The sequence below is a fragment of the Oryx dammah genome, unplaced genomic scaffold (genome assembly GCF_014754425.2).
Source record: "Oryx dammah isolate SB20612 unplaced genomic scaffold, SCBI_Odam_1.1 HiC_scaffold_26, whole genome shotgun sequence".
NCBI lineage: Eukaryota > Metazoa > Chordata > Mammalia > Artiodactyla > Bovidae > Oryx > Oryx dammah.
Window position 1 is genome coordinate 76,215,926 of NW_024070210.1, and position 25,423 is coordinate 76,241,348.

Consider the following 25,423-nt stretch of genomic DNA (forward strand, 5'->3'; position numbering starts at 1 on the left):
TGTATCTGTCTGTACCAGTTCTTAGTTGCAGCACATGGGATCTAGCTTCCTGATCAGGGATCAAACCCAGGCCCTCTTCATTGGAAGTGTGGAATCTTAACCAGTGGACCGCCAGGGAAGTCCCAAAGTTAACCCCTTTTAACATGATGGTTCAGTTCAGTTCAGTTGCTCAGTCGTGTCTGACTCTGCAACCCCATGGACTTTGCAGCACGCCACACTTCCCTGTCCTAATCTAACATGTTAACCTAACATGATGGTTAGGTGGTGGAAAAGGTGTAGCGTTCAAAGCACTTCCTATATGGACTCTTGCTTGACAGCTTGGATGAAACCCTATGACAGTGGTTGAGAATGAAGGCTCTGTTGTCAGGCTGCTGGGGTTCAAATTCTGGCTTCTCCGCTTACTGTATAGCTTACAGCTTGTTTTTTAATTTCAAATAAGCCAGAATTTCATCTGTAAAATGCCAGTTTGTTACACTCCAAAGAATCTGAAATTGGTGAAATATAGTGAGAACTTTTAGTGAATGCTGGAGAGAGTTTCTAGGTCTGGTCTATTGCCAGTCTCTATTTCCTCCATTTTAATCTTACTACTTCACACTCTCCCCAAAACGTTCACATCAACACACACACTATCGCACAGAGGCACAGGTATTAGGTAAGAGCCTGCATCCTTGGAGAAATTGGCATTTAACCACTATATGCATATCTGTCTCCTTATTTACCTAAATAAACCTTTCTAATTTAGCACAGATTAAAACTCCTAGAAAGGAATAACTTGATTTCAGAGCCTTCATCCAAAACCCCTCACCCATAGGCTCAAAAACTTTCAATAACTCCCTTTTTCCCATAGGGGTAAAAATATCCACTTGTTTTTTTCCCCCAGGAGCTCACAGACTACCAGAGCCAGCTTTGTGGGAAACTCGGATTCTACCAACTGTTCCCCAATTTGTTTGAGCATAAAGAATGTTAAGATCTAATGAGGAAAAGTTCAGACTCTGTCAACACTGGGAATGGGTGAGCTGGGTTTCAAACAAATGAATAAGGTTCATAATAAACCCCCTAAGAAAATCTCCTAAATTCTGGCCTCTGTAATCAGCCACTGGGTCGCATTTACAGAGTGGACACCAGAGGGTAGCAAAATCTCACTCTCCCAGTTCTCCGCACTAATTATAAGGAGGCCCGGGGAGGCTGGATGTCTAGAGGGCTCATAACCCATTGACGGACAAGAGCTCCAGCTCCCTGCCTCTGACTGTGCTGGAAAGATGGGCACTGAGGTTTGCTGCCCTAGATTTTTTTTTTTTTACTCTATGGAGCAGAGGGATTTTCTTACCTCCAAAAGAATGAATATTTTCTCTCCTCTTTTCCAGACCCGGCGGAGAGGAGAAAAGGGCGGAGATTAGCTTTCAGAGGAGGTGAGAGAAGAGCCCATCACCTAGGCGACGCCCCCTGCATCCCCACCCTTCCGCCTGCCTCCGTTCCAAAGACTGCCCTCAGGCTCCAGTCTCCCGGCAGCGTTGGAGCCGCATCCCAGGCAGGACGTTTTCCAAACGTCACCCCCTCCCCAGTCGCAGTGGTACCTGCATTCACGTCCGTCTCTGGGGTCTATTTGGCTCTCCTATCTTCTCAAATGCCCACTCTTTAGAAGTGCCCCTGCCCACCCCTACACGGCTTCCAGGTGCCTGCTCAGAGGAGGGGCAAAGCATCTCCTTGCTATGCCTAAGCCTCCTCTGATCCTCCTGGGGGACCCTCGCCAGGGCTTCATTTGCCATCCAGACGAGGTGGAGGATGGGTGAGACTAGAACTTTCTTAACTAGTCTACCCCCTTTGTCTACTGCGTCAGATTGCCATCCCCGCCACCAAGAGCTCTAGCGGCCCCAGGAGACTGTTTCGCCACCCCCAAAGAAGGAAGGGTCTGGAATCCGGAGGTGGGGCTGCTGAACGGGGTCTGGTGCCTTGCCTCCGCTAGCTAAGAGAGAGGATAAGGGATTCAGACGGGAAGGGGCAGCGAGGAAAGAACTCAGAAAACGTCCGCCTCGGCAGGAGGATCCTGATCCTGGGACTCTGCGCGCATTCAGCCTCGACGTCCAATCCCCCTCCCCAAGCCTTCTCCGCTCCCTAATTCCCCCCCGCCCCGCCCTCCCCAGACCGCACAGAGGAGCCCATTGTCGGAGCCCGAAGGCTCGAGGCTGGAGGAGATGGGAGGGGAAGGAGGAGGGCAGGCAAGCTCCTGGAGAGTGGGAGGAATCCCCTGATTTTCCTGCCCCCAGCTCCGAGGGAAGCTAGCAGGGGCTGTGTGTGTGTGTATGGGGGGGGGGGGGGGGTGTGTGTGTGTGTGTGTGTGTGTGTGGGGGGGGGGGGGGGGGGGGGGAAGATTCTCTTCTGAGCTCCAGGTGCTGCCAGTGCTGCCAAAGTCTGGCAACCGAGGGGAGAAGAGGTTCCCAGGCGAGTTAGACTCAGGAGGCTTCCGGCCACCAAATGACCCAGTCCTAGGCTGGGGACCCCAGGGAATTCACGCACGCCCCAGTGTCTGGACTGTCCCTTGCGGAGACTAAACTGATTGCCTAGGGAGCTAGGCGGAGGCGGGAAAAGAGGGCATCTTCGGCGGGACCGGCCTCCGAGGGTCAGGGTCGGGGAGACCGGCTGGCGGGCGGGGCGGAGGAGGAACAGGGTTGCGGGAGAGCCGGGCAGATCCGCTGGGGGCGTGGGGGGGAGCGGCCAGAGGCCCGGCGCGGGAGAGGGCGTCCCAGCAGGGGGTCGGACGCCTAGGCAGAGGCGGGCACTGCAGGGCGGGGCGAGGAGGGGCGGCCGTCTCGACCCTCCCTGGTGGGGCCCCGCGGCCTGGGAGCCCGAGCGGGCCGAGCCGCCACCGCGGCCGGAGCTGTCCCCTAGCCAGACCCGGCGAGACGCGAGCGGCGGGAGGGAGGCGGCGGCGCGCCCGGCCCCGCCCGCCGGCCCGAGCGTCGGACGCGGCCGCGAGCCGAGCCATGGTGAGTCCCGCGTCGCCACCCGGTGTCCCCTCCGCTTTCGCGCCGTCCTCTGCGGATCGCCAGTCCCCAGCTGGGTGCCTCCTGCTCCAGCTTGGAACTCTTGAGCGCTCCTGGGACTCTCCTTCCTCCCATCCCCCCCTTCTTTTCTTTGATCTGCCTGTCTGCCCCACTGACTCTGACCCCACTGGGTATTGCCCTCACTCCTTTCTTCCCCTCTTCTTCACGCCCTCCCCCAACCTCCCTTAGGTCTCTCCCCCTAATCCACATACCTCCCCTCGCCCTCCTCTGTCCTGACTTGTGCTTTCCTTTGCAGGATCTTCCCTCCCCCTCCCGGTCCCAACTCCTTACCCGCGGGAGACCCCTGCGGGTTCGTGCTGCAGCGGCCCTGGAGGGGGCCCGGCCTCGGGTCATGAGAAATGACCTGCCTGGAACCACCATTTTCCATCCCGGGCCCCACCCCGGGCCCACCCATCCGGCCCTGGGGGACCGGCCACAGCTGCGGCTGGGTTGGGGCCAGGGACCTCGTCAAAAAGGGAAATTCCCGTGGAGAAAGAGATGCTGCCTCAGAGTCGTGGACAGAGTGGGGAGGGGGCCCACAGTGCCAGGGTGCGTAACGATGCCAGAGCCGACCCGAGATGCGAAGGGGGGAGGAGTGCCCCGGAGCTCCCGCTGCAGGGAAGCGAAGCACTGTCTCGGAGCATTCCCGCTGCAGCGGGTTGGGGACCCTGGCAGCAGCAACTCGAGGACACAGGAAGCAGGAGGGCGCTGCTAGGGGACGGCCGTACCTATAGGGAGTGGACATGGTCCTGTGAACTTTCACTCCAAAAGTACTCTCTAAAGAGTCATTGCAGGTGTGGGCACTGCCAGGGAGAGCGCCCACTGCGGAGGGATGAGGGGGTGCACGGCCATAGGGGCGCTCACAGCACGATGTGGAGGAGGGGGAGAGGCCCTGCCAGGGGGCGCTCACAGCAGGGAGTGGAGGAGGGGTAGGAGCACCACCGGGGTTGTTCCTCTACAGAAGGAAGGGCAGCCCCTGGCAGGGAGACTGGAACAAGAAGAAAGAGGAACTGGGCCAGGGAGAGCTGACTCAGTCTCTCTGCTCTCCTCTTTGGTCCGGGCCGGCTGGAGGCCGGGTCGCTGAGCTCCTGCCCGCCCTTTCCCACCCCAGACCCCTCCTCCCCTCCTGCCGCTGCCGTTTCCTGTGGCTGAGACTCTCACTCAGCCATGAGCTCACCGCCCCTAATGGGTTGCAGCTGCCTCGCCGCTCCAGCTCTAGCTCCCCCTTCCAGGCCTCCGAGGGGACAGCCCACTCTGCCTCACCCCGCCCATCCCCACCCTCCCCCACCCACGCTCCCGGAGCTGGCCGGGTCCCCGGAACACTGGGGGGTCTGTCTGCTCGCCCACACACCTTGGGGCCGGGTCTCGGTGCTGACGCACTGACTGTCGGTCTCTGGAGTGGCTGCCTCGCTTCTCTGACTGTCGGGACAGGCTTGTAACTCTCAGGCTGGAAAGACTCAAAGTAAAGTATGCAGTTTTATCCTCAGGGCAGAGCCGGCGGAGTAGGGGGTGGGGAGGGCAATGCGGAGTAGAGAACTAAGTAAACACTTCAATTCGAGCATCACCCTTGCCCAGTTACAGCAAAGAAGTCTGATAAAAGGAATTTCAAAGCCACCTTGAAAGAGGAATAGCCTTGTAAAGGAATAGCCTGGGGGGTGGCTGTTTAGGTTCTGAGATGGAGAAAGATAACCAACTGATTCACTTAGGGAGGTGAGTCTAGAGGAAACAGGGCTGAGAACTTTTGAGAGTGGCCCAGGATGGAGGTTGTGAGACAGGCCTTACAGAAATCAGAAAATATTTCAGCTCTAATACATACCAGCAAGGCCTCCTCCTCCCTTTCCTACATGTTCCTTTTGTGACTTTTCCCTCTTTCAGGTGTCCCCACCCAAGTCTTTGTAACCTAACCCAGCATATTCTGGGAATGAGTGATTCCTTGAGAGCTACTGGAGAGGATGAGGGGTGCTAGAAAGACTCAAGACAGATAGCCCTTCAGTCCTTCTTCTTCCCACCCAATGACCATTAGCATATGATTGCTCATGGGTGATGGCACCTCTACTTAAGAAGGAGGTCTCTGGTTGGTCTCCGGTTGGTAGTGATTCCCTGGTGGCTCAGATGGTAAAGCGTCTGCCCGCAATGCAAGAGACCTAGGTTCAATCCCTGGGTCGGGAAGATCCCCTGGAGAAGGAAATGGCAACCCACTCCAGTACTCTTGCCTAGAAAATTCCATGGATGGAGGAGCCTGGTGGGCTACAGTCCATGGGGTGTCAAAGAGTCGGACACGACTGAGCAACTTCATGACACGACCCTGGTTGATAGGCCCTGTGAGGAGGGGCTAGTAGAATGGCTGTGTCAAAAGGCTCCACCCTGCAGAACTCTCAGCCACCTGTGACTTCCCTGATGGCCCAGGGACCCATCTCTTCTTGAGGAAGAGGGCCTATGCAATTATCCCAACGTACAAGAACCAGCTTCAGCCCTGATAAAAAACATTCACAGAAAAGTCTCCCCAGATCTCCAAAACCAAGGTCTCAGAGTGCACTCTGATTGGCCCAGCCACTCCCATCTCATTCGGCCACCATTTCCTGAATGCCGTCTCTCTACACACTCCTTGTACATGATGGGGCCCCTTGGGGGACAACACCAACCTTTAAGGAACCATGCTTGGGTGCTAGGGATCCACTGTCTGATCTTGTCTCTCCCAGGAGCCTGAGCCAGTAGAGGACTGTGTGCAGAGTACTCTAGCGGCCCTTTACCCACCTTTCGAGGCAACAGCCCCCACACTGTTGGGCCAAGTGTTCCAGGTGGTGGAGAGGACTTATCGGGAGGATGCGCTGAGATACACACTGGACTTCCTGGTGCCTGCCAAGCACCTGCTTGCCAAGATCCAGCAGGAAGCCTGTGTAAGTGAACACATTCCTGTTCTGTCTCCCCTAAGATCCACTGCCTCACCCCAGACACCAGTCAGACTAATTTCCCCCCACCCGGAGACACTGCCTCCCCAATACTGATGCCCCCAGAGACACTTACCACTCAGATACTAACACATAGACACTATCTTCCCAAATATTGACCCCTGAGAAACATCAACTCCCAAAGACGCTGACCCTCCAGACCAAGTTCCAGACATTTCCCTCCTCATATCAATTTTTTCAAGTTACTGACTCCCCCAAGAATGACTCAACAAAGTCACTTCTACAGCTCTAAAGACCTCCTAAGAGTCTCCAACTCCTCCAAAACAATAGCATCTGCTGACCACATCTTTATAATGACTCAGTTCTTCTCCTCCTACTCGTGGAACCAGCTTCCTAGGGAAGCTTCCTACCACCAGAAAACCGATCAGTCCCAATCTTTCTTCTGTCACGTGCACACAACAAGATATCTCCTCCTGCACCCCTTGAGTCTTAACCCAACAGGCATAAAGCCACTGCTGCCTAGGCTAGTCCCATTCTAACTGGCCCCTCCTGCTGGCTTCATCAGGCAAGAGTACTCCAGTACTCTTGCCTGGAAAATCCCATGGGTGGAGGAGCCTGGAAGGCTGCGGTCCATGGGGTCCCTAAGAGTCAGACATGACTGAGCGACTTCACTTTCCCTTTTCACTTTCATGCACTGGAGAAGGAAATGGCAACCCACTCCAGTATTCTTGCCTGGAGAATCCCAGGGACGAGGGAGCCTGGTGGGCTGCTGTTTATGGGGTCACACAGAGTTGGACACGACTGAAGCAACTTAGCAGCAGCAGCAGCAGCTGGCTTCATCAGCAGAGGCCTGAGCACAGCCTGCCCCCTGTCTCCCCAGGCCCAGTACAGCGGTTTCCTCTTCTTCCACGAGGGCTGGCCCCTCTGCCTGCATGAGCAGGTAGTGGTGCAGCTGGCCGCCCTCCCCTGGCAGCTGCTGCGCCCAGGAGATTTCTACCTGCAAGTGGTACCCTCAGCAGCGCAAGCACCCCGCCTGGCGCTCAAGTGCCTGGCCCCAGGGGGTGGGCGAGTGCAGGAGCTGCCTGTGCCTAATGAGGCTTGTGCATACCTGTTCACACCTGAGTGGCTACAAGGCATCAATAAGGACAGGCCGACAGGTCGCCTCAGCACCTGCCTTCTGTCTGCGCCCTCTGGGATTCAGCGACTGCCCTGGGCCGAGCTCATCTGCCCTCGATTTGTGCACAAAGGAGGCCTCATGGTTGGACATCGGCCAAGCACACTACCCCCAGAACTGCCCTCGGGCCCCCCGGGGCTCCCCAGCCCTCCACTCCCCGAGGAAGCCTTGGGCACCCGGAGTCCCGGGGATGGGCACAATGCCCCCGCTGAAGGACCTGAGGGCGAGTATGTGGAGCTGCTGGAGGTGACACTGCCTGTGAGGGGGAGCCCCATGGATGCTGAAGGCTCCTCCAGCCTCTCTCGGACCCGGACAGTACCCACACGCAAGGGTGCTGGAGGGAAGGGCCGGCATCGGAGACACCGGGCGTGGATGAACCAGAAGGGTCTGGGGCCTCGGGACCAGGATGGTGCCCGGCCACCTGGTGAGGGGAGCAGCACTGGAGCCTCCCCTGGGTCTCCCCCGGGAGCTGAGGTTGAGGCTCTCCCAGAGGCAGCAGCCCTGGAGGTATCTGAGCCCCTGGCAGAGGCACTGGGAGAAGCCTCCGAGTCTTGCCCTCTGAGGCCAGGCGAGGTTGGAGCAGGACCAGGCCAGGGGGCTGAAGGGCTGCCTGGTACCCCTCGGAGAACAGGCAAAGGAAACAGGAGAAAGAAGCGAGCTGCAGGCAGAGGAGCTCTTAACCGAGGAGGGGACAGTGCCCCACTGAGCCCTGGGGACAAGGAAGAGACCAGTCATCAGGAAGCCCTTGTCAGCCTGCCCCCACCAAATGAACACGAGCTTCCAGGATTCAGCCCAGTTAAGGAGGAACATGAAGGCTCGGGGAAGCCAGAACCTGAGCCAAGAGAGGAGCTCAAACCAGCAGACGAAAAAGAGCCACGGTCCCAAGAAGTCTGCGGGCCTGTAGAAGAAAGGGCCAGAGAAAGAGAACAGGAGGGGCGAAGCCTGGTGTGCATGGCAGGTGAGACAACATTGAGGCCAGTCGGCAAGGGCCGGGCTAGGTGGGGCCTAGGGAAAGGGGCTGGGGGAAAAGCAGAGGTGAGGCTGGGAGCGGAACAGCCAGACCTGTCCTCACTTCATGCCCATAGCTCTGCCTTGTGTCTGCAGCGCCCAGCGATCCAGAAGGGCTCCTCTCCAACCCCCTAAAACCACCCCCAGAGACTGTGCAAGAAGTGAAAGGGGAGAGCATTCCGGAAGAAGGCCCCCCAGTCTCCATCTCTGATGACCCTGGTGTAGCTTGGGACTTAATGGCATCTGGATTCCTCGTCCTAACTGGTCAGTGGGCAGCAGGGGCTGAAGGGAAGGGGTTAAAAAAGCCTCCAGGAAAAGCCTCCAGGGTGGGCTGCAGAGGGAAGCGGGGTAGACGGGAGGTAGCCAAGGCCTGCCCCCAGCCAGGACAGCCTGGCCATTTTGTGTCCTCAGGAGGGGTGGACCAGAGTGGGCGAGCTCTGCTGACCATTACCCCACCGTGCCCTCCCGAGGAGCCCCCACCCTCACAAGACGTGCTGAGCACTGCTCTTCATTACCTTCACTCACTTCTCAGGTAACTGAGGCCCAGGCTCACACCCTGCACAGTAACCTCCTGGGTCATAAGGACCCTGCCCTCTTCTCTCCACAGGACACTGACCTCTAGGATACCTACAACCCTCAGATTGTTCAAGTCATTGATGTCTGACCTTCCTGACCCCTGACTTGCAGAATGTCTTCATCTGTCCTCAAAATCAACCCTGCTGACTTTTAGTCTCCTAAGATGCTACCTAGATTATAAAAATGTTGATTCATTCATCCAACAACTATTTCTTGAGTCCCAGAACCTATTAGGCTGGGTGCTGGCATTGAATTCATATCCTTCTAGAGCACAGAATTCCTAACTTTTTAAACTCTGATCCCATGACCCAGTAGTTGTATGAATATAGACTCCTAATTGCTAGTCATCACTGTCGCTTGGACACACATCCCAGGCTTTGTTTGATCCTTTTCCCATTGCTAGAATCTAACTTCTCCTGAGGATGAGTGACACTCAAACACTCACACACACAAACACACACTCTCTCTTTCTTTCCTTGGCTCTTCTGCCCCCACAGACCTGATCTACAGATATTGGGGCTGTCTGTCCTGCTGGATCTTCGCAAGGCACCCCCACTGCCTCCAGCTCTCATTCCTGTCCTGAGTCAACTTCAGGTAACCAATCCCTTGAGATGATTACTTATTCTGGGCCCCAACTCTTCCTTAGTGGTCATTCCAGGCCACCTAGTCACCTGTAATTTAAGGTTATTCTTCTCTGCCTTCAGGACTCGGGAGACCCGCCCCTCATTCAGCGGCTCTTGCTTCTCACTCTTGACAAGCCTCCAGCTGAACTCCATGGACTTCAGGTTTGAGCTCCTCATTCCCACCTAGTTCCCATCAGTGATGGAGAGAGAAGAGGCTAGTTGGAGCCCCTAATCAATCCCTGAATCCCTAGGTGCCCAGGCCCAAAACCCCCGTCTTCATGTGTCTACAGGGTGCTGAGTTGCTATCAGAAGGTGATCTAAAAAGAGTGGCCAAGCCTGAGGAGCTGCAGTGGGACTTGGGAGGTCACAGGGAACCCTCTCCTAGTCACTGGGTAGAGACACACCAGGTAAGCTTCCTCTCCCTCACCCAGGACACTGGGAACCAGGAGTGACCCAGCAGAGGACATTTCTAGGAAAAAATGGCAAATCTGAGACTTGACCAAGGGGCTGGGAAAGAGTCCATTTAGTTCAGTAAGTCATTATGGTTCACAATTCAACACGTGTTTATTAGCAAATTCAATAAGTATTTATGAGCAAAAGATTATACGTGTACCCTGGGCTGCTAAGAAGATGGGAGGAATATGTTAAATAAATTCTTTTTTTCCTTCTAGTTTTGAGATATAGTTGACATTCAGCAGTGAACAAGTTTGAGGTGTACAACACAGTGATTTACATACAATCATGAAGTGATTACCACACTAGTGAATATTCATCATCTCATATAGATACAAAATTAAAGAAATAGGAAAATTGTTTTCCTTGTGATGAAAACTCTTAGGATTTACTCTTAACAACTTCCATATTTAACATACAGCAGTATTAATTATATTGTGTTGTACATCACTTCCCTAGTACACTTCACATCTTGTAATTGGAAGTTTTACCTTTTGATTGAGTGAATGAGTGAAAATCGCTCAGTTGTCCAACTCTTTGCAACCCCATGGACTATACAATCCATGGAGTTCTCCAGGCCAGAATACTGGAGTGGGTAGCCTATCCCTTCTCCAGGGGATCTTCCTGACCCAGAAATTGAACCAGGGTCTCTTGCCTTGCGACTTCCCTGGTGGCTCAGATGGTAAAGCGTCTGCCTGCAATACGGGAGACCCAGGTTTGATCCCTGAGTTGGGAAGATCTCCTGGAGAAGGAAATGGCAACCCGCTCCAGTATTCCTGCCTGGAGAATCCCAGGGACGGAGGAGCCTGGTAGGCTACAGTCCATGGGGTCACAAAGAGTCAGACACGACTGAGTGACTTCACTTCACTTCACTTCACTTCTCTTGCCTTGCAGGCAGATTCTTTACCAGCTGAGCTACCAGGGTAGCCCTGATCGTCTTTGTCCAATTCCCCCTCCCCCTCATCTACACCCTTTAAAAAAACCAAAAATCTGATCTCTTTTTTCTATGAGTTTGTTTTGTTTATTTGTTTTTGAAGTATAATTGACCAACAACACTATTGTAGTTCCTGGTATACAAGAGTAGACTCAATATTTCCATACATTTCAAAATGATCACCATGATGTCTAATTAACATCTGTCACCATACAACAATATTACATAATTATCGACTATATTCCCCGTATTGTACATTTCATACCTGTGGCTGATTTACTTTGCAACTGAAAGTTTGTACTTCTTAATCTCCCCCACCTATTTGTTTCCTCTCCCCACCTCCTCCCCTTTGGCAACCACCTGTTTGTTCTCTGTATCTGTAACTTTGCTTCTCTTTGGTTATGTTTGTCCATTTGTTTTGTTTTTTAGATCCCACATATAAGTGAAATTCAGTACTTGTATTTTTCTGTCTGACTTATTTCACTTAGCATAATACCCTCTAGGCCCATCCATGTTGTCACAAATGGCAAGATCTCATCCTTTTTATGGCTGAGTAATATTCCTGTGTGTGTGTGTGTGTGTGTGTGTACCACATCTTCCCATCAGTAGATGAAGTTCCCATTCATCTACTGATGGGAACTTAAATTGGTTCCCTATCTTGGCTATTGTAATAATGCTGCAATTACCATAGAGGTGCATATATATTATCTAATTACTGTTTTCACTTTCTTTGTATTAAATACTCAGAAGTGGAATTGCTGGATCGTATGGTAGTTCTATTTTTAATATTTTGAGGAATATCCATACTGTTGTCCGTAGTGCCTACACCAGTTTACATTCCCACCAACAGTGCATGAGGGTTCCCTTTTCTGCACATCCTCACCTATACTTATTCTGACAGGTGTGAGGTGGTATCTCATGGTGGTTTTGATTTGCACATTCCTGTTTATTAATAATGTTGGGCATTGTTTGATGTGCCTGTTGGCCATGAAACAATGTGTGTATGTCTTCTTTGGAAAAATGTTTATTCAGATCCTCTGCCCATTTTTTAATTGGGTTGCTTGCTTTTTTGATATTGAGTTGTATGAGTTCTTCATATATTTTGGATATTAACCCCTTATAGGATATATTATTTGCAAATATCTTCTCCCCTTTTTTCATTTTGTTAATGGTTTCCTTCACTGCACAAAGGTGATGTAGTTTGATGTAATTCCATTTGTTTATTTTTGTTTTTGTTTCCCTTCCCTAAAGAGATGCATCCAAAAAAATAATACTAAGATGTCAAGAAGCATATTGCTTATATTTTCTTCTAGAAGTTTTATTTCAGGATTTACATTCAAGTGTTTAATTGATTTAGAATTTATCTTGTGCATGGTGTGAAAGAGTAGTCCAGTTTGATGCTTTTGCAGGTATCTGTCCAGTACTCCCAACACCATTTATTGCAGAGACAGTCTTTTTCCATTGTACATTCTTGCCTCCTTTGTCATAGATTAATTGGCCATATGTGTGTAGATTCATTTCTGGGTTCTCCATTCTGTTCCATTGATCTGTGTGTCTGTTTCTGTGCCAGTATCATACTATTTTGATTACTGTAACTTTGTAGCTACAGTTTGAGATCAGGGAGCATGCTACCTCCAACTTTGTTCTTCTTTCTCAAGATTGTTTTGGCTATCCAGAGTCTTTTGTATTTTCATATAAATTTTAGAATTATTTGTTCTGGTTCTGTGAAAAATGCCATTGATATTTTGATAGGGATTGCCTCAGTCTGTAGATTATCTTGGGAAGTGTGGATATTTTAATAATATTAATTCCACCAATCCATGAGCAGAGCATATCTTTCAATCTGTTTGTGTCATCTTCAGCTTCTTTCATCAGTGTGTTATATCAAGTACAAATCTTTTACCTCCTTAGTTAGGTTTTTTCCTACGCATTTTATTTGTTTTGATATTATTATAAATGGAGTTGTTGTCTTCATTTCTCTTTTTGATAGTTCATTGTTAGTGTATAAAAATGCAACCAATTTCTATATGTTAATTCAGTATACAGCAATTTTATTGAATTCATTGGTGAGTTACAGTAGTTTTTTGGTGGCTTCTCTAGAATTTTCTATGTATAGTATCATATCATCTGCAAACAGTGGCCATTTTACTTCTTCCTTTTCAGTTTGGATGCCTTTTTATTTCTTTTTCTTCTCTGATTGCTGTGGCTAGGACTTCCAAAACTATGTTGAATAAAACTGGTGTGAATGGATGTCCCTATCTTGTTCCTCATCTTAGAAGAATCGCTTTCAGCTTTTCATCATTGAGTATGATGTTAGTTGTGGGTTTGTCGTAAATGGCCTTTATGATGTTGAGGTGTTTCCCTCTTTACTCACTTTATTGAGAGTTGGGTTTTTTTTTATCATAAGTGGATATTGAATTTTCTGAAAAAGTTTTTCCACATCTATCAAGATGATTATGTGATATTTAGCCTTCATTTTGTTAATGTGGTGTTTCATGTTGATTAATTTGCAGATATTGAACCATCCTTGCATATCTTGAATAAATCCCACTTAATCATGATGCATGGTCCTTTTAATGTATTGTTGGATTTGGTTTACTAATGTTGCATTGAGTGTTTTTTGCATCTGTGTTCATTAATGATATTGGCCTATAATCTTCTCTTTTTGTGATTCTTAACATGACATTAAATAACATCATTTTTGGTGGAAGATAAAGTAGAAACAATGGGAGAAGCATGCAGAATGTCACTGGGGTTCTAGAAAGAGCTGACTCAGAGGGGCTGATTCTGGTTCCATGTGACCTGTAACAAGTTACTTACTTCTGGAGATGGTGCCTTCCTATACCTGCTCCCTGCACCAACATTCCAGCCTCAAGATTTTGCCAACAAACTACACCAGTTGGGACATCTCTATTTTATGAATCTGAATGCTGTCTTCAAGAAAAGAGGTCTGAACATGATCTGAGCTGAGTATTAAAGGGGGTCTGTAACATGGTCTCTAAGCTGCAGATCAAAGGGGAAGTGCATCTGAATAGGCAGAGAGGTGGGTTTTATAGTGTGAAGAGGTAGTGCAGATGAGGGAAAGGAGATTCATGTTTACTAAGCTGTAAAATGTGTCAGCCCTACGCTAACTGCTTATGTAGGGTCATCTCTTTAAACCTTTAAATCTGGTACATCTTTACAGTTGAGAACACTGAGGTTCAGGGAATTTTCTGGACCTGCCTAAAATCATATAGTTGGTAAGCAACAACCTACTTACTGAATCCAGCATTGCCTCATAAAAGTCTCTAGGGTTGCCTGACCTCCACCCTCAGGCTTAGGCCCCTTATCCTAGACTCTGTTCCTGGACTCCATCCCCGTGTATTTGTTTCAGCAAGTGGCAAGGCTGTGCCGCCTGTGCCGAGGTGTGCTGGGCTCTATACGGCAAGCCATTGAGGAACTAGAGAGGGCAGCAGAGCCAGAGGGAGAGGTATGAAATGAGACGGGACAAAAGGGCATGAGGTGGAGGCGGGGATGGGGCTGAGCTGAGCTGAGGGCCTTCTGGTGGAACCTGTCAATTTCTCCCTGCCCGCCAGGAGGTGGTAGGAATGCCTGAGCCCCTGCAGAAGGTACTGGCAGATCCCCGGCTGACGGAGCTGCAGAGGGACGGAGGAGCCATCCTGATAAAGCTGCGCACCACCCACAGCAGCAAGTACGAGGGGTGGGTGCACGGGGGCAGGTGGACACGCACGATGGAGACACAGCAGAGAACTGCCAGTTCACCTTAGCTGCCAGAAAATTCTTACTAAGCATGTTATCTGGACAGGATATCATGCTTCTCCATTTACAACCCTCATAACATCCCCAGGTGCTAGTCATGATTATAAATGGACGTTTGGAGGATCAGAAATGTTTAATGTCTTGGCCAAGGTCAGTCAGTAAATGGAAGAGTCAGGATTCAGATACAGGCCCATCTGCTGACCTAGGATGCTCACATTGGAATGCAAGGATACGATGGGGTTGGAGGGGAGCTTGATAAGAGCAGTGGTTAATTTTGCCCCTCTTCCTCCCCAGGCTGGAAGGCCCAGGTCCAGCTGCACTGTATCAAGAGGTAGATGAAGCCATTCACCAGCTCGTGCGCCTCTCCAATCTGCACGTGCAGCAGCAGGAGCAGCGGCAACGCTTGCACCGACTGCAACAGGTGAGCCAGCACCCCCCCATGCCTCTTTCCACCTGAGGGCCTGGCCTCCAGCAACTTTTTTTTCCCCACTGATACTTACAGTTGATGGTGTTCTCCTAATCTGGCTTGAACAACCCTCCCTCCCTCCTCATCTCCTTGGAAGTTGATCATGGTCAGTGTGAGATTCAGCAAGAGGGAGGTGGCATTTCAGCACCAGCAAGGAAGAGAAGCCAGATCTCCCCTTCCCATTGTTGATATTTGATCAAGGATCCTTAGAAATTGTGAGATGCTCGGGTGCCCTCGGGGACTGTAGGAAGAGTCTATTGATTCTGAGAGCCTACCTCCTTAGCTCAGAAATAACAAATGTCCATTGACACCAGCTCTGTCCACCCCTTAGGAAATATCATCCCCAAACCTGAGGCTGGAAAGGTCCCACCTCCCTCCACCTTAGAAGGAGAGGATGATGGAAGCTGCTTTCAGCCTTGGAAACTGAAGTCTCTTTATGAGAAAGATTCGGGGATAAGGCTTGCTTCTTCGAACCTTAATTATTTTCTCCTGGGGTTAAGAGCTCCATAGAGATTTGCTCTCCACCCTACCTTGTAGGGTAAAGGGAGCTTTGAAATCTGATTGCTCATTCATAACTCCTGTGTGTGCTGAGTGATCACCTCTTGGACTGCATGTGGCCTCAGGGGAAGGGTCATCTCAGGGTCAATGACAAAGGATGGTAGGGGCAGGGCTGTCTTTCTGAAATTTCTCCATATTTAGCTTCCTCCATTGCAGCATCTGGCTTTCCCTGGTGGCTCAGACAGGGAAGAATCTGTCTGCAATGCAGGAGACTTGGTTCGAGACCTGGGTTCGATCCCTGGGTTGGAAAGATCTCCTGGAGGAGGGCATGACAACCCACTCCAGTATTCTTGAGTGACTAAGCGCACACACACATTCCAGCATCCAGGTCTGTGAACCAGTGAAGTTTCTCGTCGTGTCCAACTCTTTGCGATCCCATGGATTGTAACCTACCAGGCTTCTCCATCCATGGAATTTTCCAGGCAAGAGTACTGGAGTGGGTTGCCATTTCCTTCTCCAGGGGGATCTTCCCGACACAGGGATCAAACCCAGGTCTCCTGCATTGCAGGCAGACGCTTTACCGTCTGAACCACCAGGATATCTGGTGGAGTCCTCTTCCAGGCACTCTGCTTCACATAAAACCTAACCCCCTACTGCTTCTACTGTTTGCTTGCTTGCTTATTAGCTGTTTTCCTCCTGTTTAAAAACTGTTAGCACACAGGATTTGGAGTCTAAGGTGCTCAGTTTGAGTTGTGCTCTGCTAAGAGATGTTGGACAAGCCTTGAAACATCTCTGAATTCCCATGTCCTAGTCTGCAGAATGGGGGTGACAGTAAGGCCTGCCTCATGAGGGCATTAGGATGATCAAATGATTTCAGCAGAGGACTGCAGAAGTGTTTATTGTTGGCACAGGTTATTGGGAACATTCTCAGACTTCTTGTCCTCAGGCTGTCTTGCCCCAGCTTCCAGCCTTTCTTCAGAGGAAGGAATTACCATCCCTTTTTGGTCAAACATCCCAGAACCAACATGAGAGTTCCTAGAGCCCCATAATAGGCAACCAGAGCTACACACTCACACAAACCTGAGTTGTCTTTCCAGGCCCAGTCCCTAGAACTACTGCCCCCGTCACTAAGCTCTGTAAATGTGAAATTTCTTCTGACCCTCATGCCTCTAGTTCACACCAGTTTTATCTATTTCACCTCCAGGCATAGCCCTGGAACCCTAGCACAGGTCTCTCTTCCTAACAGCCCAGCCTCGCCTTCAACTTGTGTTTTACAAAGATCTGTTACTCACTTTCTCGCTTGACCCTTGTGGAAATTATCACCACTCACTGTTATTTCCACTTGACAGCTGAGATGACGTGGTTTCCCCCAGCTTCTACAAGTTAGGGTGGTGAGGTAGGAGCTGGACCTCAGCTCTCCTTCGCCCTGCCTGCCCCATTCTCCCTCATGGCCCTGCTCTCCCACCCTGTCTGCCCCAGGCACTGCAGTGGCTCTCGGGCCCCGGAGAGGAGCAGCTGGTGAGCTTTGCCGTGCCTGGGGATTCCCTGCCTGCCCTGCAGGAGACAGAGCTACGATTCCGGGCTTTCAGTGCTGAGGTTCAGGTGAGAAGGGGGAGCGGGGAGGAAGGAGAGACTGCTGGACTGAGGGCCAGGCCTCAGAGCAGCCTCGTTTCTCCAGGAGCACCTGGCTCAGGCGAGGGAGACCCTGGCCCTCGAAGAGGACGCTGCCTCCCAGAGGCTTCTGGATATCTTTGAACAGCGCCTGGAGCAGGTGGAGAGTGGCCTCCATCGGGCTCTGCGGCTACAGCGCTTCTTCCAGCAGGTACGTGCCGAGCCTTTTCTTCCTGTGCCCACTGCCACCTTTCTTCTGCCTGGAGAAGCTGATTAGGGAGCTATTAGAAGCCAGGACTTAGGAGGCCTCCCCTGGGCTTTGACTCTTGGCTCTATCACCCACCTGATGAATGACCTGGGACAGGATTCTAAACCTGAATGTGCCTTGTGGCACCTACCTCACAGAGCTGCGTGAGGATTATATAAGCAGTATGTAGCAAGCACTCAGTACAGAGCCTGCCACTTGTAAATTCTGTGTATTGCCCATCTTCATCTAGGCCCCTCTGTCTCCATACCAGCTCAGAGTAACACATTAGGCAAGGATGCAGGACAGTTAGGGGAGGTATTTTGAGGGGTGGTGGTGGTGCTGAGCCTTGGGAAGCCATCAGTGAAGAAGGACAAGAGCTGCCATGGGGCAGTTCATGGGAATGGCCAGGGACCTCACCCTTTCCTGCCCCCACTCTCCATCCCTTTGGCCTTGCAGGCACACGAATGGGTGGATGAAGGTTCTGCGAGGCTGGCAGGAGCGGGACCAGGGCGGGAGGCGGTGCTGGCAGCCTTGGCCCTGCGGCGTGCCCCGGAGCCCAGCGCTGGCACTTTCCAGGAGATGCGGGCTCTGGCCCTGGACCTGGGCAGCCCAGCAGCCCTGCGAGAATGGGGCCGCTGCTGGGCCCGCTGCCAAGAGCTGGAGAGGAGGATTCAGCAACAGCTGGGGGAGGAGGCAAGTCCCCGGGGCCACCGGCGACGACGGGCAGACAGTGCCAGCAGCGGAGGGGGCCTGCGGGGCCCCCACAGCCCCTCACCCAGCCTCAGCTCCCTGCTGCTCCCCAGCAGCCCTGGGCCACGGGCAGCCCCATCCCACTGCTCCCTGGCCCCCTGTGGGGAGGACTATGAGGAGGAGGGTGCCGAGCTGGGTCCGGAAGCAGAAGGCAGACCAAGGACTGTGCTGATCCGAGGCCTGGAGGTCACCAGTACGGAGGTGGTAGACAGGACGTGCTCACCCCGGGAACACGTGCTGCTGGGCCGGGCCGGGGGACCAGAAGGGCCCTGGGGAGTGGGCACCCCCCGGATGGAGCGCAAGCGGAGCATCAGGTGAGAGCCCAAGCAGCAGACCCAGCTGCCCCGCAGGAAAAGAAAGTGACATTGTCGGGGTGGCGACTCCTCCCATGCCACAGCCTCCCCGTCTCTCCCTGTGGCACCTGCAGCGCCCAGCAGCGTCTGGTGTCTGAGCTGATTACCTGTGAGCAAGAATATGTGGCTGCCTTGAGTGAGCCGGTGCCACCCCCGGGGCCTGAGCTGACTCCAGAATTGCGGGGCACCTGGGCCGCTGCCCTGAGTGCCCGGGAGAGGCTCCGCAGTTTCCACCGGACACACTTTCTGCGGGAACTTCAGGGCTGTGCCACCCACCCCCTGCGCATTGGGGCCTGCTTCCTTCGCCATGTGAGTCAGCCTCTAAAATGTCTTCCAGGGCTTCTCCCTTCACATGTCTCAGCCCCATCCACGGTCCCTCCTTCTCAGTACCTCTCTCCTCCCCGCTCCCCTCACCAGAATGTGCAGTCCCAGATACTGGAGCCTAATGCTGTTTGCTGGGCTCCTGGATCTACTCCGCCTCTGTGTCCCCAGCATCAGGGCTGCCTGGCCTTTGCTCTCTCCACCGGAGCCTGTCATTCCTCAGGCAGACTGAGTGCTCCCCGGGGGCCGGTCCCTCCTTCCGGCCACACAGGATGTGGAGGAGGAGAGGGAGAGGCTGGTCTGCAGGGCCTCATGGAGATGACTTACTGCTTCCCTACTGGCACAGGGGGACCAATTCAGCCTTTATGCCCAGTACGTGAAGCACCGGCACAAACTGGAGACTGGTCTGGCTGCCTTCAGTCCCCCAACCAAGGTAACTTTTTCTCCTATTCTATGAGAAGGGGAGAAGGCAGGAAGACGTAAAATTCAGCCAACCTCAAAATCTCTCAGGGGAAAAAAAAGCTTTCCTAGACGTGCCATGGAGCTTCAGCTACCAGTAATCTCCCAGAATTGCTGAGGGTGGGGCATGCACTGGGCTGGGAGCCAGGTGAAGCTGGGATCATATCCGGTCCACCTGAGGACTTTGGGCAAGGGTCTTGATTCCTCCGGCTGCTGTTTTTGTATCCGGTAAAAGTGGGCAGTATTCACTACATCTAACTAATGGACTGCTCGGAGGGTCAAAAGACCTCACATCAAAAGATGTGAAAGTGACTTCCAAAGTTAAAAGCCGGAGAATACAGGGGATTATTTGTATTCCTTTTCCATTCTCCTTTAAGATATAGAGGATGTCTGAGTCTCATGCAGGCCTCCTACCTTGTTTCTTTCTGCGGAAAGGTTTTTCACCTTACCTTTGGGCGTATCTGGTTTGTGGGTGCATGCTAAGTTGCTTCAGTCATGTCCAACTCTGTGTGACCCTATGGACTGTAGCCTGCCATGCATCTCTGTCCATGGGATTCTCCAGGCCAGAATACTGGAGATGGTTGCCATGCCCTCCTCCAGGGGATCTTCCTGACCTGGGGATCAAACTTGAGTCTTTTAAGTCTCCTGTATTGGCAGGTGGATTCTAGTACCACCTGGGAAGACCATCTGGACTTGATCTACCCCTAAAAACCCGGAGTACTACCCATCTTCCCCAAAGGTCTTAGCACCTCCCCTCATTCCTGTTTCCTCCTCATACTAGGGCACCTTGGAGGGGGGCCCTCACGTGCCCCGGGCCTTGCAGCAGCCCCTGGAGCAGCTGGCCAGGTATGGGCGGCTCTTAGAGGAGCTCCTAAGGGAAGCTGGGCCTGAACCAAGTTCTGAGCGCCAGGCCCTTGGGGCTGCTGTGCAGCTGCTCCGGGAACAAGAGATCCGTGGCAGAGACCTGCTGGCTGTAGAGGCAGTGCGTGGCTGTGAGGTAAGGGCATATTCCAGACACACCAGCCCAGGCCGCCCTGTGATCTCAGAAGCCCTGTGGTTCCACAGAAGCAGTGTGGGCTGGTGACCAGGGAACTAGACTCAATGTCAGAGGGCCCCAGGCTGTCATTTCTAACAAACGTGGATAGCTTTGGTCGAGTCACTGAACTTCACTGGCCCTCAATTTACTCATTACTAATAAAGAAGCTATGTCCTGCCCGACATCCCATGACCCTGTATCTGCCTCTGCTTTCCTATTCCTTTCCTAATTCTTATCTACATCTACCCTGCAGTTTATTCTGTATCTCAGCACTATTCTCCTCTCCTTAGTCTCTTTCCAGCCCTAAGATTCCAGAACAGCTTGGAAACCTACCTCCACTGGGTTAGACTTCTTTTCCCTTCAGGTCTTTGCTGATTTGATTCTCTTCCTGGGGCAAAATGGTGCTTTGGTCCCCAACATGCAAAGGCTTACCCACTAGAGGCTCTAAACCCTACTGTGTGATCTGTCTTCTGTCTTCAGAGGCAGGGCTGTGCTGCCACGCCAGATGTGCTGTGCATGGTGACCAGCAGATGGATTCTAGGCCAGGGGCTTTCCTGATTTCCTCAGGCCACCTGAGAACCAGTGCAGCAGGCCCCTTGCCCTATTAATCCCATTTTTACGCTCCATAAAATATATATAAAAGGCCCTAGGGCCAATGACTTTTCCTTTTGCTTTCCCCAGATAGATCTGAAGGAGCAGGGCCAACTCCTGCACCGGGACCCTTTCACAGTCATCTGTGGCCGAAAAAAGTGCTTTCGCCATGTCTTTCTCTTTGAGCATCTCCTCCTGTTCAGCAAGCTCAAGGGCCCTGAGGGGGGGTCAGAGACCTTCGTTTACAAGCAGGCCTTTAAGGTACACCACCTGGGGGCAGGGTGGTGGTGGGAATCCATAGGGACAGGACAGGAAATCATGCTCTTCTTGAGAACTCAGGATGTTCTGGAAAACTCAATCCCAACCCAGGTTCAGAATCTGTATCATGTCGAACAGGCTTTGACCTGTAATCAAACATCAGGTTAGGGTCTCGAGGTGACAGAAGTCCTTGTCGTTGGCCTACTGCATGGGGTGCGTATTCACACAGGAGATTCATGGGGCATTCCAAACCAGAAGGGAGGAGGACCTTTCCCATTAAGAACACACATGCTTTCTGAGTTAGGGATGGTCCCTGGGGGATGAAGAGAGGACACTATATATATATAGCTTAACTTATGGAACTGAAGAAACCAAGAGGAGGGAGGCCTTGCTTTAGGGAAACAGCCATGATACCCAGATGAACGTCAATAGCAGCCTAGTCCCAGATCAGGCAATGTGGCATGATTCTAAGAGTTTCTCTGACTTAGTCCTCTTATACTAGTTCCAACAGAGTCCAATATAGAGAAGAAAGCTTAGGTTTGGAATAACACAGCCATGGGCTTGAACTTTCTCTAATAAGCTATGATAAGGCTTTGGACAAGATGCTCTGGGTATTATACAGCCCCCCCTTCTGTAAATCGTAGTTGTTGTGAAGGCTAAATGTAGAGCACTTGGCACAGGGTAGGTGTTGAGCAAACATTTACTGAGCATCTCCCAGATGCCAAGCTAAGTGTAGTGCTTTTCCGCATAGTACCATCTAGTCAGGATGCACTTCATCTTCACCCACACTCCTCTGCTCTTTCTCAGACTGCCGACATGGGGCTAACAGAAAACATCGGGGACAGTGGGCTCTGCTTTGAGTTGTGGTTTCGGCGGCGGCGTGCACGAGAGGCGTACACCCTGCAGGCAGCCTCACCAGAGATCAAACTCAAGTGGACAAGTTCTATTGCCCAGTTGCTATGGAGACAGGCAGCCCACAACAAGGGTACCGGGCAGAACCAGGAGTGGGTGTGCTTGGGATCAAGGTTATGGCAGGAGGTTAGCTGGAGAGGGCCTGGGGAAAAGAGGGTATAAGATGGAGAATGATGTATGAGAAGATTCGACATGAGAGAGATTGCTGAGATAGAAATTAGTTGAAGGTGTACCAAAAGAAAAGAGGAAGCCACTAAATTTCAGGAGGGTGAGCACAAATGGCTGGGCAAAAGAGAGTCAGAGGGTGTTCAGCGCACATGCCTTGCCTTCCAGAATTTAATTTCTCTGTTAGCAGACCTAGTTTGTTTGTTTTGTTTTGAACAGTCTTTTGCTAGTTTTTGTTTTTCATTTTTAATTCTCTTTAATTCTCATTCCACTCATCTGAAAAGTGGAAAGTAACATCTACATCTTGGTATGATAAGAAGGATTAAATAAGGTGATATATATGGAAACACTTGATAAAATGTAAAGGTATGTAAAAATGGGAATTTTGCGCTTAATGCCCAAGATAAAAGAAGAAGGTGTGAGTATTAGAAGAGAAGTTGGGTAGCAGGAATGCCAAGTAGGCAGGATGCAACAGGTAGGAGAGAAGAGACAGCTGTCTAAGGGGGAAGTCAAGGACCACCATCACCATCCATGTCATAACAGTCAACAGGAGAGTAACAAGAGAAGCCAAGGGAATGAGAATGAGGAGTGAAGAGTTGGGAAGGAGCAAAGAAGTTGGTAACATGGTCTCTGTTCCCTAGAGCTCCGAGTGCAGCAGATGGTCTCCATGGGCATTGGGAATAAACCCTTCCTGGACATCAAAGCACTTGGGGAACGAACACTGAGTGCCCTGCTCACTGGAAGAGGTGAGGGCCAGAGTGCAGGGGGGTGGCCCCCAGAAGTCAAAGACCTTGAGAGTGAATGCACAGTGAGGAGGTGTGGTGGAAAGAGAGGAAGGGTCACAAGTGGATATGTCTTCTCAGAAACTGTGGGACTGACTGGGAGGCCCTCTAGGAGATGAGGGTCATTTCAGGGAGCCAGGAGGGCTTTCCCACACCAGCACCCCACCCCTCCACCTCCCCCACTCTCTGCAGCCGCCCGCACCCGGGCCTCGGTGGCCGTGTCATCCTTTGAGCATGCCGGCCCCCCCCTTCCCGGTCTCTCCCCGGGAGCCTGTTCCCTGCCTGCCCGCGTCGAGGAGGAGGCCTGGGATCTGGACGTCAAGCAAATTGCCCTGGGTGAGGCACCTCTCAAGGGGTGGCTCCCAACAGCTGGGTCATCATGGTGATGTTCAGGCTGCTTGCTGCTGAGCAATTCCTTTCTTTAGCCAAGTGGCCCGGTTGCCATGACAACTATGTACAGCTTCCCCATTGCTAAAAGAGCCTTCCATCTGGTTGCTAGGGTAATGCTTACAGCAGCCTGTTGCTAAGAAGCACTTCCTCTGTACCTCTCTCTCTAGCTCTCCTTGGGTTTCTATGGAAACTGCTTCAGCTTCCTGTTGTACCCTCCTGGTTCACCACGGCAATCCTTATAGTTTCCTGTCGCTTCTTCCCTGGTTGCTCTAATGATGCCGCTGACAATTTCCTGCCTCTTGGTAGGGGGGTTCTCTTGCAACTGGATTGCTATGGTGACTTACAGCTTCCTGTTGCTATGGAGCTTTTTCTTCCCTGATGGAGCAGCTTGGTTGCTTAAGGTAATCTAGAGGGGTTCTGTACTCTGCTCTCACCCTAGCTTCCCCTCCAGCCCCAGAAACACTTGACTCTTCTGGAGATGTGTCCCCAGGACCAAGAAACAGCCCCAGCCTGCAACCCCCACACCCTGGGAGCAGCACTCCCATTCTGTCCAGTGGAGGGATCTTAGGGCTATCCCGGCAGGTAAGTTCTTGCAGGAGTGCTGAGAATGGGGTGGGCTCTTCTGGTCGTTCAGCTCATGAGGGGCAGAGGAACCAGTGAGCCTGTGCTCCCACAAGGCTACAGGTTAGATGGATGTATTGCCTAGTCTGCGTTTCTCCTCTCCTCCAGGCCTGGCTGAGAGGGATGAAGGTCAGAAGTGAAAAAGAATCTTTAATAAGGAATGTGGTGCAAGAGTGAGAGAGAGGGGAGAATTCTAACAGACTGGTTTGAACTTGGATTCAATCCACAAAATTCAAGAATGATGAGGAGGAAAAAGGGTGAACTAACTGACAGGCTTGGGAGAAAGGGAGGGTTATATAACCTCTTTATACAAGAGATGATTTCTTATGCTTTAAACTCACTGTAGTTTCTCTTCCTTCAGAGTCATACCCGGGCCCTGAGCGACCCCACCACGCCTCTGTGACTGGGTGAGTTGGTGCCCCCTTTCTACCACATCCTACATCCTTCCCCAGCTGCCTGGGAGTCAGCTTCTTCCCTCTCCCAACCCATTTTCCCTCTTCTTTCCTGGCTTCCAGAGAAGATCCGGAGCTTGTCTACCGCCCCTCCTCTCAGCACATCTTGGGCTGGGATGCTGAGGGCACATAATGGAGGACTGGAAGAGCACTGAAGTCCTTCCCTCTGCTTCCTGGACAGAGAGGAGGTCAAAGGACTAGTATGTTTCCCTGCTACCACTGTCTCTAGCTCTTCCCAGCCAGGTGCCTTCCTACAAGAACCAGAGTGTCCACACTTGCTTGCCTTTATACCCTGGAGGTGGGGAAATTTTCCTCCGTCCAGTCCTTTCCCATCCGGGGCCAGTGCATACTCCCAGGACACAGCTCCGTGTCAGCCCTGCCTCCATAGCCTGTGTTCTCCCCTCATGCCGCCCCCTGACTCTTCCTGAGAAGACTCATCTCTGCCAGTTCCTGGCAACTCCGTTCTTAGCGGGGGGTGGTCATAGACACGGAGCTATGTAAACCATTACAGAAGAGTGGGGCAGGGAACTGCAAACTTTATATATGTAATTACTGTTATTATAATACTATTGTTATATTAAATATATTTACTCACACTTTGTCTCCAAACAGCTAGAGCAGACCTCAGGGTTGGAGTGATACCACTAACTTGAGCACTTCCGCTCACCCGATCGTTAACTAGAACACAGAAAATAAAGCCAAGGCTGCAAGGTACACTGTACCCCCTTTCTGGCACAAAGCTGGGCCTGGGTGAACGTGCACCCTCCCAGAGGAGAGGCCTCCAGAGGCCTGACGTTCCTCCTCTCATTCTGCATGCACTTCCTGAGGCTGAGCTGGTCACAGTCAAGCTGGGGTCTACTAGCACCATCCAGCAGTTTCTCAAGAGGACATTCTCAGATCACAGTACAGGAGAACAATAGGCTACTTGTTAAAATACTAATTCATGGGCCCCACCCCAGAGCCACTGAAGCCAAAGCCTGAGGGTAAAGCCCAAGCTTCTTACCAAGCTCTTTGGGTGGTAAAAAGTGCCTGAA

At 51.7% G+C, this 25,423-nt stretch overlaps 1 protein-coding gene across 5 annotated transcripts; it reads left to right on the forward strand.

The window, feature by feature from the left end:
* Nucleotides 1–2,782: 2,782 nt before the first annotated feature.
* ARHGEF40 (Rho guanine nucleotide exchange factor 40) lies at nt 2,783–25,103 on the forward strand. 5 transcript variants are annotated; one of them, XM_040227122.1, is made up of 24 exons: nt 2,783–2,984; nt 5,741–5,938; nt 6,831–8,082; nt 8,229–8,396; nt 8,544–8,664; nt 9,206–9,302; nt 9,413–9,493; nt 9,622–9,738; nt 14,092–14,187; nt 14,294–14,409; nt 14,772–14,898; nt 16,921–17,043; nt 17,120–17,263; nt 17,756–18,363; nt 18,477–18,711; nt 19,070–19,156; nt 19,964–20,179; nt 20,900–21,070; nt 21,875–22,052; nt 22,786–22,890; nt 23,119–23,262; nt 23,756–23,898; nt 24,299–24,344; nt 24,453–25,103. In XM_040227122.1, the coding sequence occupies exons 1-23, from the start codon at nt 2,982–2,984 to the stop codon at nt 24,338–24,340; spliced, it is 4,572 nt and encodes a 1,523-aa protein (XP_040083056.1). In that variant the 5' UTR covers nt 2,783–2,981; the 3' UTR covers nt 24,341–24,344; nt 24,453–25,103. The 5 variants fall into 5 exon arrangements, 4 of the variants coding, with proteins under 4 accessions (XP_040083056.1, XP_040083057.1, XP_040083058.1 ...); XM_040227123.1 differs by having other exon boundaries at nt 23,768–23,898; XM_040227124.1 differs by lacking the exon at nt 23,119–23,262.
* The last annotated feature ends 320 nt before the right edge of the window (nt 25,104–25,423 follow it).